We start from the raw sequence: 14661 nt of genomic DNA, 5'->3' as shown, positions 1-14661 counted from the left end.
TTCTATCTATCTTATTTTAAGAGAAGGAGGAGAAGGAACTGAAAGAAGAATAGGAAGAGGAAGAATAAATAAAAGGGGGAAAAAGGCCACGTGGAGCAATGGATTTGTCATGCAGGCACCAAACCCCAACAATAGTCCTGGTGGATATTAAATAAAAAGTTGAGTCTCAAATTAAATATAAAATTATTATGAATTGAGACAAATTTTAATTCAAAATCCACTTGCCAGAGCTTTATATAATTCCATGACAAAACATGAGTGCCTGCTATTTTAACAATTTGCTTGCTTTGATATGACTAGGTTCCTAACAAACTATATGAAAACTGGCATGCATTCTTATTTCAACAATAACTATACACATTTTGTGTCTTAGAATGTCAAAGGGATAACATAACGGTTAGTGGTAACTGTATAACTGGGCTACTGAAATGAGACAGGAGATCAGATTCAATTCATCTTTCTCAAATCAGAATGCTTTTTCACTTTTATTTAAATGTGATTTGTTGCTGTTATTTTTTAATATTTTCTTTTAATTTGTGTTTTTTCATAGAGACAGAAGGAAACTGAAAGGGAAGAGGGAGGTTAAGAGGGGGAAGAGAAAGAGAGGATTGAAGACCTGACTCACTGTTAGGTTGCTTCCTTCCTGCAGGAGAGGACCATGGTCTGAACCCAGGTCTTTGAGCAAAGTAACTGTTACTCTCCATTTTTATTAAATATACTTGCACAGTCTTGAGAGGAGTGTCCTTTTATTCGTAGCCAAGTCTCACGCGCCTGCGCTGCATCCTCCGGACCGTAGGCGTCGCTGCGCGCCAGGCAAGTCGAGTACGCTGAGCCTCTCTCTCCCGCAGGTGGAGAGTGCGCAGAAATTAGCCCGTACGGAACGGAGCTGACCCCGGTCAGGTGAGTTTTGGCGGGTACCGGCTACGGGGGACCGAGACCGAGAAAGCGCGACTTGGCGGGCCCGTTGGCAGGGAACGGGTGGTAGTTAGCTTCACTGCCCTCCCGCCTGAGCTTGGTGGACCTCCCGTGCGGTGCTCCCGCACACCCTGAGTCCTCCCACTAAGTGGACAACCCAGACCCTACCCCCGGCCCCACGGAGTTCACCTTGAGGACGCCCCAGATCCCGAAACCGTGCCTCCTCCCTGGACAACCCAGCTCCAAGTACCCTCCATCTTCTGGTGAGTTTCCTGGTGTCCCAGCGCTCCAAGCTCTCCTGTTAATGGAAGTAGCGCTTTTAGGATCGTTCTTTTCTTGAGATACCACTTTGCTGTTGTGTTATTTTAACTGCACCTTTTAACAGTTATGCCCACTCCACCGCCACCCCACGCCCAACATACTGACATCAGAATTCAGTTTCTTTTACTGGAGATTTGGGATGCATCGATCTTTACATCAGCCTTCAGTAGCCTGAGGAATGGGGGGGCATGATCTGTGGGGAAAAGGGAGACCCCGAGAATACTTGCCAGTGCTCAAGATTGCCTGCAGCAGCCATTGCCAAAACCATTAGCTTTCACGTAAATTCAAGAGAAAGGCTCTGCATTTATAAGTTATTGCAGGTTTTGGGAAACTTAAAGTTGGTCCCTTGAGCTTTAAAAATGTTGGTCATGGGGCCAGGCGGTGGCGCACCTGGTTCTTCAGCGCACACAGTACAGTGCACAGGGACCTGAGTTCCAGTCCTGGGTCCACACCTGCAGGGGGGAAGCTTCATGAGCGGTTAAGCAGGTCCGCAGATGACTCTCTGTCCCTTCTCCTTTCTAGCTCTTCCTCCCCCTCAATTTCTCTGTCTCTATCCAATAATAAATAAATATATTTGAAATAAAAATTAGAATCTTTGTCTTAGAAGTTGAAAAACAAGAACAAAGTAGAACTTGGACTGGAGTTGGTGTATTGCACCAAAGTAAAAGACGGGTGTTGGGGAGGGTTCAGGTCCTGGATCATGATGGCAGAGGAGGAACTGGTGGAGGTTGACTTGATATGTGGAAAATTGGGAATTGCTATGCATGTACATACTATTGTATTTAACTGTCGACTGTAAACCATTAATCCCCCAATAAAGATTTTTTAAATGTTAGTCTTAATGTAAAACATATGTATTTTAAATTTTCTTTTTTATTAGTGGCTTAATAGGCTTAGTAGAACTATAGTAGGGTATAGTTTTACTTCACTCCCACCACCTAAATATATTTCATTTGAAGATTTCATGAATACAGATAACAATTTAATGATTCTTCAGAAACTAGAAAACCCTATCATTGCTATAGGAGAGCTAGCCAGTATTAAAAAAGAACCGGACAGTGATGTTGATCTGATGTTGACAGTGATAGCCAGAACACCCACAGGGAACAAGTGATGGAATGGATGGCCAACAACAAACCTTTTGGAAGATTTTAGTTGTGTGCAGCGTTGAGAATCCTTTCCTTTTCCTTTTTAATTTTTATTTATAAAAAGGAAACACTGACAGAATAAGAGGGGTACAGCTCCACACAATTCTCACCACCAGAACTCCGTATCCCATCCCCTCCCCTGATAGCTTTCCTGTTCTTTATCCCTCTGGGAGTATGGACCCAAGATCATTGTGGGGTGCAGAAGGTGGAAGGTCTGACTTCTGTAATTGCTTCCTTGCTGAACTTGGACATTGACTAGTCAATCCAGCCTGCCTCTCTCTTTCCCTAGTGGGGCAGGGCTCTGGGGAATCGGAGCTCCAGGACAAATTGGGGGGGGGGGTGTCTGTTCAGGGAAGTCCCATTGGCATCACAGTAGCATCTGGAACCTGGTGGCTGAAAGAAGAGTTAACGTATAAAGCTAAACAAATTGTTGACTAATCATGAACCTAAAGGCTAGAACCTAAAGTTCAGATGAAGATTTGGGGGGGGGGTCTCCATTTTGTAGATAGTTAGTAGGCCTATTTTAGTTATATTCCAAAGTGCCCATGACTAGACTAGTGTTTTTTTGTTTTGTTTTGTTTTGTTTTTCTGAGCCTGACATCTGATATGCAGGTGGACCCAAGTTATTGTCTGGGGAGATGATGTCATGGCTGGAAAAAGGACCAGAAAGCTGGATCAGGGAAGAGAGTAGCTCCCAAATATGGGAAAGGTATATAAATATTGTTGATTGTAAACCCCATCGATTTGATGTGATCTGGGACCCATAATCAACTTAGGAGCTTTGTGACCTCTGCATCCCTGTAGATCTGAGCTCACATTCTGTGGTCATGAGTAGGAATGTTCCAAGCTGCCCCACTATCAGGATCCATGTTCCTCAGGTGTATCATAGAGTATGTTGTCCAGCCTCCCTTCGGAGGATGGAACATTTTCTACCATTGTTGATCCAAGTTGAGGGCAAGGTCCTATGTGGGTCCCCAAAGGGATCTACTGTGTTGTTCCTGATAGAGATGGCCAGTAACAACGGAAAGAGTATTTATTCAAGGCCTAGGCCCATCATCGCCAGCATATTATTGCTTTGTGCTAACTTTTAAAAAAAATTTTAATGTTTTATTTATTATTGTATAGAGACAGAGAGAAATTGAGAGGGGAAGATAGAGAGGGAGAGAGACAGAGAGACACCTACATCCCTGCTTCACCACTCGTGAAACTTTCCCCTGAGGATGGGGACCAGGGACTTGAACCTGGACCCTTGCACACTGTAATGTGCGCGCTTAACCAACTACACCATTGCCTGGCCCTGAAAATCCTTTTCTTTTAAAAGCAGGTGTTACCAAAGAGATGTCTGAGTGGTTTAGAGTCGCCATTTTTTTACAGTAATCAGATATCAGAGACATGTCTTTCGTGAGTGTCTCTCTGTCTCTCTCCCTATCTCCCTTTCCCATCTCAATTTCTCTGTCTCTATCCAATAATAAATAAATAAATATATTAAAAAATAAATATAATTAAGAATTCATTTTTTTCAAAAGTATTTTTTGAAATATGATTATTTAAAATTTAAAATTTAAAATTTTTTGAAAAATGAGTATGGTACTCATTTTTCAAAATGAGTATGGTACTCAGAGTATGGTACTCATTTTTCAAAATGAGTATGGTACTCAGAGTATGGTACTCATTTTTCAAAAAATTTTAAATTTTAAATTTTAAATACTCATATTTCAAAAAATACTTTTGAAAAAAATGAATTCTTAATTATATTTATTTTTTAATATATTTATTTATTTATTATTGGATAGAGACAGAGAAATTGAGATGGGAAAGGGAGATAGGGAGAGAGACAGAGAGACACTCACGAAAGACATGTCTCTGATATCTGATTACTGTAAAAAAATGGCGACTAATCCCTAGCACTGCAAAAACGGTATCATCTGTTTTCCATCTACACCATGCCTCGGCCTCGCGTGAGCTTAATGTGCAGCTTGGCGATTTGAGAATCTGGCATGAAGCCCAGCCAGTCTATCTTGGCATTACTCTCGATCGCACTCTGTCATTTCACGAACATCTCATAAAAACTGCAGCAAAGGTGGGCGCGAGGAATAACATCATTGCAAGACTGGCCAGTTCCTCATGCGGTGCGAGTGCTTCCACACTACGATCATCATCTTGGCATTATGCTATTCCACTGCAGAATACTGTGCCCCAGTATGGTTCCGTAGCCCCCATGTCCACTTGGTCGATTCCAAATTATATTCCTCCATGAGGATAATTTCTGGAACCATCCATTCCACCCCGGTTCCATGGCTGCCAGTTCTTAGCAACATCGCCCCGCCAGATATTCGTCGGGATGCGGCATCATCTAAGTTCATTTCCCATGTCTACGCTCGACCGGATCTGCCAATATACGCGGATATCTTCGCCCACCCTGTCCAACGCTTGACATCTCGTCATCCAATCTGGTCCCCTACGCCTACACTGAACTTCTCTGTTCCAGACTCTTGGAAACAGAGTTGGCAGTCAGCTGAAGTAAAGAACAAACACCTAATCACAGACCCCTGTAAGCGTCAACTCGGCTTTGACCTAGCACGGTATGATTGGGTCCTCCTCAATCGCTATCGAACAGGCCATGGCCGGTGTGCTGCTATGTTCCATCGCTGGGGAGCCAGAGACGACCCAAACTGCCCCTGCGGCTCCAGACAGACTATGACCCACATAGTCAACGACTGCCACCTCTCCAGATTCAAAGGACGTCTCGAAACTTTACATCAGGCTCAACCTGACGCTGTTGACTGGCTACGGAAGAAGGGCAAACGCTAGAAGAAGAACAGAGAGACACCTGCAGCCCTGCTTCACCACTCATGAAGCTTTCCCCGTGCAGGTAGGAGGTCCATGTGAATAGGTAATGTGAGTGCTTAACCAGGTGCACCACCACCTAGCCCTTCTTAATTATATCTATAATTAAGAAAATTGTAAAAAAAAAATATATATATGTACCTTTTGTAAAGTTTGTTCAAAGGACAATGTAGGGACTTGGGAGGTAACTCCATGGGTAGAATGTATGCATTATAGTGCGTCAGGTACTGGGTTTTATCCTTGTGCTGTATGAGAGCGTAAAGGGGACTTTCTGGGTGGTGGGATGCTCAGTGGTCTGCACCCTTAATCAAAATATAGAATAGGGAGTCGGGTGGTAGCGCAGCAGGTTATGCACATGTGGCGCAAAGCACAAGGACCAGGCTAAGGATCCCAGTTTGAGCCCCCAGCTTGCTTCACTCTATCTTCCCCTCCTCTCTCCATTTCTTTCTGTCCTATCCAACAACGACGACATCAATAAGACAACAAGAGCAACAAATGGGAATAAATAAATATTTTTTTAAAAAGAATGAATATATGATAGTTTTTAAAAGAAATAATTGTAGATGAACATATACATTCATAAAAGTGTAGTGTTACAAATGTTTTATTTCTAATAAACAAAATATGGAATATATATACACATATATACATATTATATTACCACCCTTGGCTGAAATTAAGAGTATTTCAATCATTTTTTTAAAAAAAGAATGTAGTGTTAATTAAGAGGTTATTATTTTTTTTCTAGGTAATAAGCCATCAAAAGTCAGGATGTCTTCAGCATCTGAACCTCCAAGACTTGAAAAGGAAAATCCCAAAGAGAAAGACTTTCGAAACCCTGGACTCAGAGGAGTTCGCACAACAACCTTATTTCGAGCTGTGAATCCAGAGCTGTTCATTAAACCTGTAAGGAATACATTCAGGATAAACTTTATGTTTAATTAGGGCATAGGAAATGGAAATTTCTTACTTTACTGTAACATTTGACTCTCTCTAGAGAATTTTATGTTCACCGCAGAGACCACTGAATAAAAGTAGATAGAAGGGAAATCTCAAATGTTATTTCACTAAACATACAAAGAAAACTATTTTATGCATTTGAGAATGCTAATGAAAAATGGGTGTGCTCTGATGGATTTAAACTTCTCAGCTATTTAAATTTTTACTTTAAAAGTTGCATTATTTGGAGAACTTTTAAATTACTGAATTATGTCCTCTTAGTAAAACCTTCCATTGAAAGGAAGATAAAAATTTGACTTATTTTTATAGACTTATAATTTCAGCCTTAATTAACAATATTTTACTTAAGAGGTATTCAAAACATTTTTTTTCTTTTAATTGCTTGTCATTGGGTCTTGGTGTCTGCACCACTCCTAACAGCCTTTTTTTTTCCTCTCTTCTTTTTTGGATAGGACAGAGAAATTGAGAGGGGAGAGGGGAGATGAGGAGAGAGAGACAGAGAGACACCTGTAGTACTTGCTTCATAACTTGTGAAGCTTCCCTCCTATATGTAGATGGGGATCTGATGCTCGAAGCCAGGTCCTTGCACATGGTAACATGAGCACTTAATCAGGTGTGCCACTTCTAGGCCCCCTTAGAAATAATTTGTGAAAAATTTCAGTGTCCACTTGTTGTTGGATGTTAGCTAGTCATTTATATTCTTATTATAGTTTATTGAATGCATTAAGTTTTATTTTTAAATAGATTTTGGTTTAAAATAAATATAAATGAAAACATTAAATGTATTGAATATGAAAAAATAAATGTGTTGAATATGATTAGAATTTTAATAACATAGTTGCCAATGTAAGTTGTTTTGAAATTAAATAGATCACTCTAGCAACCATTAAGTGAAGATAGTATGCTTTTAAATCTTTGAGCTAATCTCTTCTTTTAATTGCCATATGTGAGTCAAAAAATGCAAATTTGAGCTACTCTTAAGTTTATGACCTTTCTTACATATAAATTCCAAATGAAAAGGTTTCACCTTTGTTTTGTGGATGATTAAGACTTAAGATGATGATAATGTAGCAAATATGGTGACAAAACAGGAAATAAAAATGATAACTTTTTGTTTGTTTGTTTACTACAGTTATTTATTTATTTTAAAATGATAACTTTTATGACAACTCTATACTCACTCTGACCTAACGAAGCCCAATTTATTCAGGGTGAACCTGTGAAAAGGAGGCTCTAAGTTGTAGTATACAAAATACTCCTTTCATTTTTTCAGATATTTTACAACTTTTTTAAAAATTCAAAGCTTCATTGCTTTCCTTTTAGAGAGCTGGATATTCCTCCAGTAAATCTAAGTTATAATAACAGCATAGTATCAGTTTGAGTCAATACATTTCTTGAGGTAATTGGATGATTTCCCAGGGAGGAGTATAAATACTACCTTTTGTAGGGTTTTACCAGTTATCCATGAACTTAGGCTAGAAGAATAACACATACATTTTATTCCTCATTTCCTCATAGAAAAATAAATTTAAGGCTTGCAGTTGGGGAAATTGGTTCTAGAGTAGTCAGGCAAGTCCTTTATATCACACAGACAGCAATGAAAACTGCACTGAACCAGTTTTCATGCTGATTTTGTCTCACTCCCATGTTCTTCCAAATGTCATCTTCTCAAAAGAGGTCTGCAGTGTCCAGATTGTAAACGGGAGAAAGACTATAGAGAGGAGAAGCAAAAGTCTTTTGTGATCACTAAATGATCAGGAGCTGACATTGGATAAAGAACTAGGCAAGTCTTCATTTTTCTTAGTGTGTTCATAAAGAAGTGGATTGCTCAGAATGCTAGAGATGGGCCTGCCCTCTGACCCTGCAATTCCTGTCCTAGGGATATATCCAAAGGAAGCAAATATATATATGATGGAATACTACTCAGCTGAGATGGAGATTAAAGGAAGCATGCTCAGTGAGATAAACTGAAAAGAAAAGTGTGAATATGGAATGATCTCCCTCTTAGGCAGAACTTTAGAAATGACAGAAAGGGAAAACAGAAAGTAAAACTGGGTTTGGTGTATTGTACCTCTGGAGAGGGAGAATGAGAAGGAGCTTCCAGGAGAAGGTTCCTAGGGGTCCTAGTGTCTGATGATGGAAAAGTACCTGGGGTTGGGAATGAGAGTGTTTTGCAGACACCTATTATGGAGAGATGAAAAGTTGGAACCATGTGTCAACAACTGTACTATAAACCATTAACACACCCCCACCACCAATAAAATGACAGTAAAAACTTGGATTGTTAGGAGGAAAGTGCCACAAATATTTGGATCTCAAGTTATTAGTCTTAATATGGCTTTATAATTTTTTTTTTCTTTAACAGAACAAACCTGTAATGGCTTTCGGATTGGTAACCCTTTCACTTTGTGTGGCTTATATTGGTTATCTACATGCAACACAAGAGAATAAAAAGGACCTCTATGAAGCTATTGATAGTGAGGGAAACAGTTATATGAGGAGGAGAACATCTAAGTGGGAGTGACAGTCCTGGTTCCTGAAGATGGCTCTTTCTTAAGGGCCCTAAGTTTTCAAATGAAAGACTTTGTAAGTACAACACATTTCCTATAGAATGTGTTATTGAAGGAAGAACAGTTGCAACCAAACTGCTAAAGTAAATGGTGCTTTTATCTGAAGCTGCAGTGGTCATCTCATTCTCTTGTCCACAGAAAGAGCTTCTTGATATTTTCATTTATTAAGACCCTTTTATAAAAGTGCCATTAGAATAGAAGTTATTTTTTGTTAGTTACCATATCATATAAGTGCCTACTGTGTTAAATTTGTATGGTATTTGGAAGTTTTAAGGTGAATTGTGCATTTGCAACTGTTGTGAGGATACTGTTTAGTTTTGCTGTTAGCCTTTTCTACCTGTCATAGGGCCACTTCTATTTGTGAGGTAAAGTCCGCAGTCAGTATTAAAGTCAAATAGTATGTGGGGAGATACAGACGGCCCATGATTCAGATATTTTGGCTTTCCATCTTAGCTGTTTTGGGTTCATAATTTTATTTTCATTGAAAACACTGTTCCCACTCAACTATAAAAAATAAAAACAAATGTTGAAATTACCCAAATTGGAGTTTTTCTTTAAAAATAAAGTATATTATATTGAGCTAAAATGTTACTTGACTACAACTAAATGTTACCTCTCTTAGTTTTAATAAATTATTGTTGTAGTGGACCAGGAAATAGTACAGTGGTTTATGCAACATATTTTTATACCAGAAGTCCCAGGCTCAATTCCTATTAGCCAGGGCTAATATTATATTAATACTACTGTTACTAGTAATAATATATAATAGTAATAACTGCAGTGACATTAATATAAATCCAAATTGCCCCCCCAAATGTTCTAGTCAATTTAAAAACCTGGTCTACTCAAGTTTAAAAGAAAGCTCTGTGTTTACTTTATAGTAGTTTGTAGTAGTTCAGATTTTTAAATGTGAGAAGATTCTATTTAAACTTTAGGCACACGTGCCTATTAACATAATATTTTGTTATAGAGTGGCTGTATGTTTTAGTGCATTCTGTGTATGCAGTGCTCAAAACTGCCTGGCTGTGTCTTAATGTTCTCTCTCTCTCTCTCTCTCTCTCCTGCCTGGCTGTGTCTTAATGTTCTTTCTCTCTCTCTCTCTCTCTCTCACATACACACACACACACACACACACACACACACACACACACACACAGAGAGAGAGTAAAAGAGATTACAGCACCAAAGCTTCCTTCAATGCTGTGGGGACCAGGCTCAAACTTGGGTTGCACACATGGCAAAGCAACACACTACCCAAAGTGAGCTATTTTGCGGCCTCTTTCATTCTCTAAGGGAAATTGCCACTTTGACAGTCAGCTTCATCTGCGGAAACATTGGTCAAGGCAAGATATTCATAGTATCTTGGAGCCTGGGTTCAAGTTATTTAAGATCTTTCAGTGTAGGGGCCAGTCAGTGGCACACTTGGTTGACTGCACATGTTACCGTGCACAAAGACCCAGGTTCAAACCTATTGTCCCCCCTGCAGGGAGCAAAACTTCACAAGCAGTGAAGCAAGTCTGCAGGTGTCTCTCTTCCTTTCTATATGTCCTCTCCTCCCCTCTCAATTTCTCTCTGTTCTATCAAAAAATAAGTAAATAAATGGGGAAAAAATGGCCACTGGGAGTGGTGGATTCCTCATACAGGCACTGAGCCCCAGTGATAACCCTGTTGGGAAAAAAAAAAATAAACATACACACATACAACCTTTCAGTGTCGGGGGATGCAGTTGAGATTGGACAAAACTCAGCAACATAATGAACTCTTGAAGTCAATTTTTAGAAGTGAACTATTGGTAAGTAGCAAGTGATCTTTTTGCCCAGAGAAGTAATCTATTCTGACAGAAGAGTTATTTGCCTACAGGAACAAGCTGTTCAATTTACTAATTGGCTTCTAAACATGTCCTCAAGCAAATATTGAATTCATTTATTGTCTTTTAGCCTTATCTTTCATAGAGTGACCAATCTGTTCTAGTATGTAGGCATTGAGCCAGTTCTTGGGCTGCAGAACTTTCTATTAAAATAAATGAATAATTAAGTAAGTAAATAAATCAGTTGACTATGTAATTTGCAAACCAGGCTTAGGAATTTTGACTCAATGAAATTCATTTTCCCCTAAAATACTGTGATAATTCCCACTTTTATTGCTATGGTACCAGAACATTAGCTTCATAGATAACCTGGAAAAAAGTTAAAATTCCATCCTTTGCTGGCATGATATACATTTTTTTAAATAACCCACTTTGAAGAGATTGAGGGCCTTTCTGAATACCCAGAGAAAAGTTTGTATGGTATTGTGAGTTCCCAGTATAACTTAAATGGAAACTTTCCTTTTGTTCTGAGTCAATGATGTCCTATATGTGACAAGAAGGATGTCTCTAGCCTCCCTGCAGGAATCTGCTTACATGGCACCCACCTTAATTTTCAAATAGAACAGAATATCTACAAAAGGCAAAATAATGACATCAGCATCATGTATCTAAAAAGAAGCTGGGAGAAATTTCTGCTTATGGCTTATGCCTTTGTTGCCTCTGACAACCTGGCTTATACCAGTGTGATATTTAGTCACTGAACTATGCTAGCCTTTGCTCCTATCACTTCTGTTGTGGGCCACTTCGTTCCTGGGACGTCTAGTCAGATCTGATCAGCCTTCTAGGATCTGAGATTCTGGGTGGTTACTAATCCCAGGACTAACCACCAGAATCTCACAGAGGCATCTTAGGTTAACCTGCTTACTAATTCAGTGTGTAACACAGACTCCCCTCTATGTTACCATCTTGCATAAGGGACAAGGAAGGTCCACCTCAGGGCGTAGAAGGTCTTCCAAAATTATTTGATCTGGCCCTGCCAATGCAAATGGAGCTTTTTTTGTAAAAGTATAATATGCTAGTTTTTAAGTTGATAATTTTGTGTGGTCCACATTATAAATATCCAAATAGAGTTCAGCAGAAAAAAAGTTTTCCTACCCTCACTATACAATAAGAAAGGAGTTCACTCCATGGGCTTCACATGGTGAATTCAGCCTCAGAAAGTCCTGCATATATGTGGTACCTGTACATCATGAGCCCTGTGGGAGAGATGGCCTGATATCTGCTTATACAAAGATCCTGAAGAGATTAAAAAGGAAGAAGTGATGGTGGTGGTGGTGTTAGTGTGTGTGTAACTCAGCTGATGGCATGATGAAAGTCATCTCTTTAGCATCATCTTGGATGGAGCTTGAAGGAATCACGTTAAGTGAGATAAGCCTAAAAAAGGATGAATACTATATCATCTCACTCATAGGAGAAACTTTTAAAAACATGAATAGACAGGCATGGAATGTCAACCCTTCAGCCTCATTACTTAGGTGAGACCTTACCTTTCATAGTATCCTCCAATTCCATTCCAGGAGGTTCACCTCCTAACAAAGTCTCAAAACCTAGATGAAGACGAGGTCCCATGAGATAGAGCATATGTTCACATGTATCCACAAATTAGGGCAAAATGTATACCTGAAAACAAAAGTACACAATAGTCTGCAGTGAGTCAGTATAAAGTTCATAATGAAATAGTGTCTACTTAGACTTAAATTGTTATGCCCAGATTTCAGATCCCATTCCCACAAAGTGGAGGCCAGAATCACATGTAAAAGCAAAGAGCCTTTATTGAATCAAGCTTAAGCAGGGGCTACATGCACTTCCTAATAGTGGTGTGTGAGACACAGACAGATTCTTTTTATCCACATCAGGAGGGAGAACTTGGGGGGGGGGAGACTTAGGGGGTCACTTAAAGTTCAGACCTGTTTATCAGGGAATCTTTGACCACAGTCCCTGGCAGTTTTTGTCAGTTAAGCAAATTTTGGGTTTCAGGGCTATCATGACCTCTGTTTACAGAACCACTGCTGATAGGTAGAAACGTTGAGACTGGTTTTTCAAGGGTAAAGTGCAGCTGTACTGCAACAGTTGGATTATGAGGTTTTTCTTGGCTGCCTTAGACAATATAGAGTAACAGTTGCCCTCACAAGATACCCTCCTCACCTACTTTACTACACTTCCCTCACTCACTCCAAAGCTATCCTTATCGAAGCAAGGACTTCAAAAGCTGAATAAGGGCAAGAGACTGGCACACTTTAACAATGACTCTTTAGTCATTCTCAGGCCACCCCATCAGCTAAGGCCCTATTCGGGGAGTCTTGAGATTCCCAAACAGACATGATGGGCCTCAACCTCAAATAAATCCCTCTCTCCATTGTTACTGGTCATCTCTATCAGGAACAACACAATAGACCCCTTTGTGGGCTCCCATAGAACTTTGCCCTCAACTTGGATCAACAACAGTAGAAAATGTTCCATCCTCTGAAGGGAGGCTGGACAGCATACTCTATGCTACACCTGAGGAAAATGGGTCCTGATATTGGGGCAGCTTGGAGCGTTCCTACTCATGACCACAGAATGTGAGCTCAGATCTGCAGGGATGCAGAGGTCACATAGGCTCCTAAGCTGATTATGGGCCCCAGAGCAGATCAAATCGATGGGCTTTGCAGTTAACAATATTTATACAACTTTCCCATATTTGGGAGCTACTCTCTTCCCTGTTTCTGGTCCAACTTTCTGGTCCTTTTTCCAGCCATAACATCTTCTTCCCAGACAATAACTTGGATCCACCTGCATATCAGATTTCAGGCTCAGGGAAAAACAACAACAACAAAAAACTAGTATAGCAGGAGGCAGGGTGGTGGCGCACCTGGCTGAGCGCACATGTTACAATGCGCAAGGACCCAGGTTCGATCCCCTGGTCCCTACCTGAAGGGGGAAAGCTTCACAAGTGGTGAAGCAGGACTGTGGGTGTCTCTCCCTCTCTATCACCACATTCCCTCTCAATTTCTATCTGTCTCTATCCAATAAATAAATAAAGATAATTTAAAAAAAACTAGTATAACCACAGTCTCTTTTGAATATAACTAAAATATGCCTACTAGCTATCTACAAAACAGAGGACCCCACCCCCCCAAACTTCATCTGCACTACTCCAGCCTTTAGGTTCATGATTAATCAACAACCTGTTTGGCTTTGTACATTAACTCTCTTTTCAGCCACCAGGTTCCAGATGCTAGCAGGATGCCAACCAGACTTACCTGGACAGAAAACCCCACCAGTGTGTCCCGAAGTCCTGCTTCCCTACATCCCCAATCCACTAGGGAAAGAGAGAGACAGGCTGGGAGTATGGATCGACCTGTCAATGCCCATGTTCAGCGGGGAAGCAGTTACAGAAGCCAGACCTTCATACTCCCAGAGGGATAAAGAATAGGAAAGCTATCGAGAGGGGAGGGGATACAGAGTTCTGGTGGTGGGAATTATGTGGAGTTGTACCCCTCTTATCCTATGGTTTTGTCAGTGCTTCCTTTTTTATAAACAAATAAATGAATAGGACAGAAACATAAAACACAAAGCAAAATTTGGACTGGGATTGGTGTATTGCACCAAAGCAAATGATTCTGTGGCAGGGGGTGGAATACTTGGGGCCCTGATAACATGTTGGTGGTTAAGGACCTAAGTTGGGGGTGTGACTGTTTTGTAGTTACCTATCATGGGGAAATGAGAAATTCTACCCAGATGCTAACTACTAGTAGTAAACTGTTAACATCCCAATAAAATGACAAGAAGGAGGAGGAGGAAGAAGAAGAAAAGGAAGAAGTCATCACTTCTGAGGGCACTGAGAACATGCAGGAGTTTCAGGGTGAATAAAAATTTACTGCTACTAGCCCTGAAGGCACTGGTGGGTTTGAATCTGAGTTGCCCTCAGTGTCTCAGATTGACAACCACTGGGTGGTCTTCAACTGTTATTCCACAGATTGACAGAGAATAAACAGCTTCTTTAGAAATAAATAAATAAAGAGGGAGTCAGGTGGTAGCTCAGCGGGTTAAG

General features: G+C 40.3%; 1 protein-coding gene across 1 annotated transcript; it reads left to right on the top strand.

Moving 5' to 3' along the window:
• The first annotated feature begins 777 nt into the window (after positions 1-777).
• On the top strand, positions 778-9296 carry SMIM8 (small integral membrane protein 8). Its single transcript, XM_007528713.3, has 3 exons — positions 778-900; positions 5980-6137; positions 8557-9296. The coding sequence occupies exons 2-3, from the start codon at positions 6003-6005 to the stop codon at positions 8713-8715; spliced, it is 294 nt and encodes a 97-aa protein (XP_007528775.1). The 5' UTR covers positions 778-900; positions 5980-6002; the 3' UTR covers positions 8716-9296.
• The last annotated feature ends 5365 nt before the right edge of the window (positions 9297-14661 follow it).

The sequence above is a fragment of the Erinaceus europaeus genome, chromosome 13 (assembly GCF_950295315.1).
Source record: "Erinaceus europaeus chromosome 13, mEriEur2.1, whole genome shotgun sequence".
NCBI lineage: Eukaryota > Metazoa > Chordata > Mammalia > Eulipotyphla > Erinaceidae > Erinaceus > Erinaceus europaeus.
Note: the sequence above shows the minus strand (reverse complement) of the source record. Positions and strands in the feature narration are given on the sequence as shown.

What these genes read in the sequence shown, in the direction of transcription:
- SMIM8 (XM_007528713.3), top strand. Translation starts at nt 6,003, where the DNA reads ATGTCTTCAGCATCTGAACCTCCAAGACTTGAAAAGGAAAATCCCAAA. An exon ending in CAGAGCTGTTCATTAAACCT is followed by an intron (nt 6,138 to 8,556) that starts GTAAGGAATACA and finishes TTTCTTTAACAG; the next exon opens with AACAAACCTGTAATGGCTTT.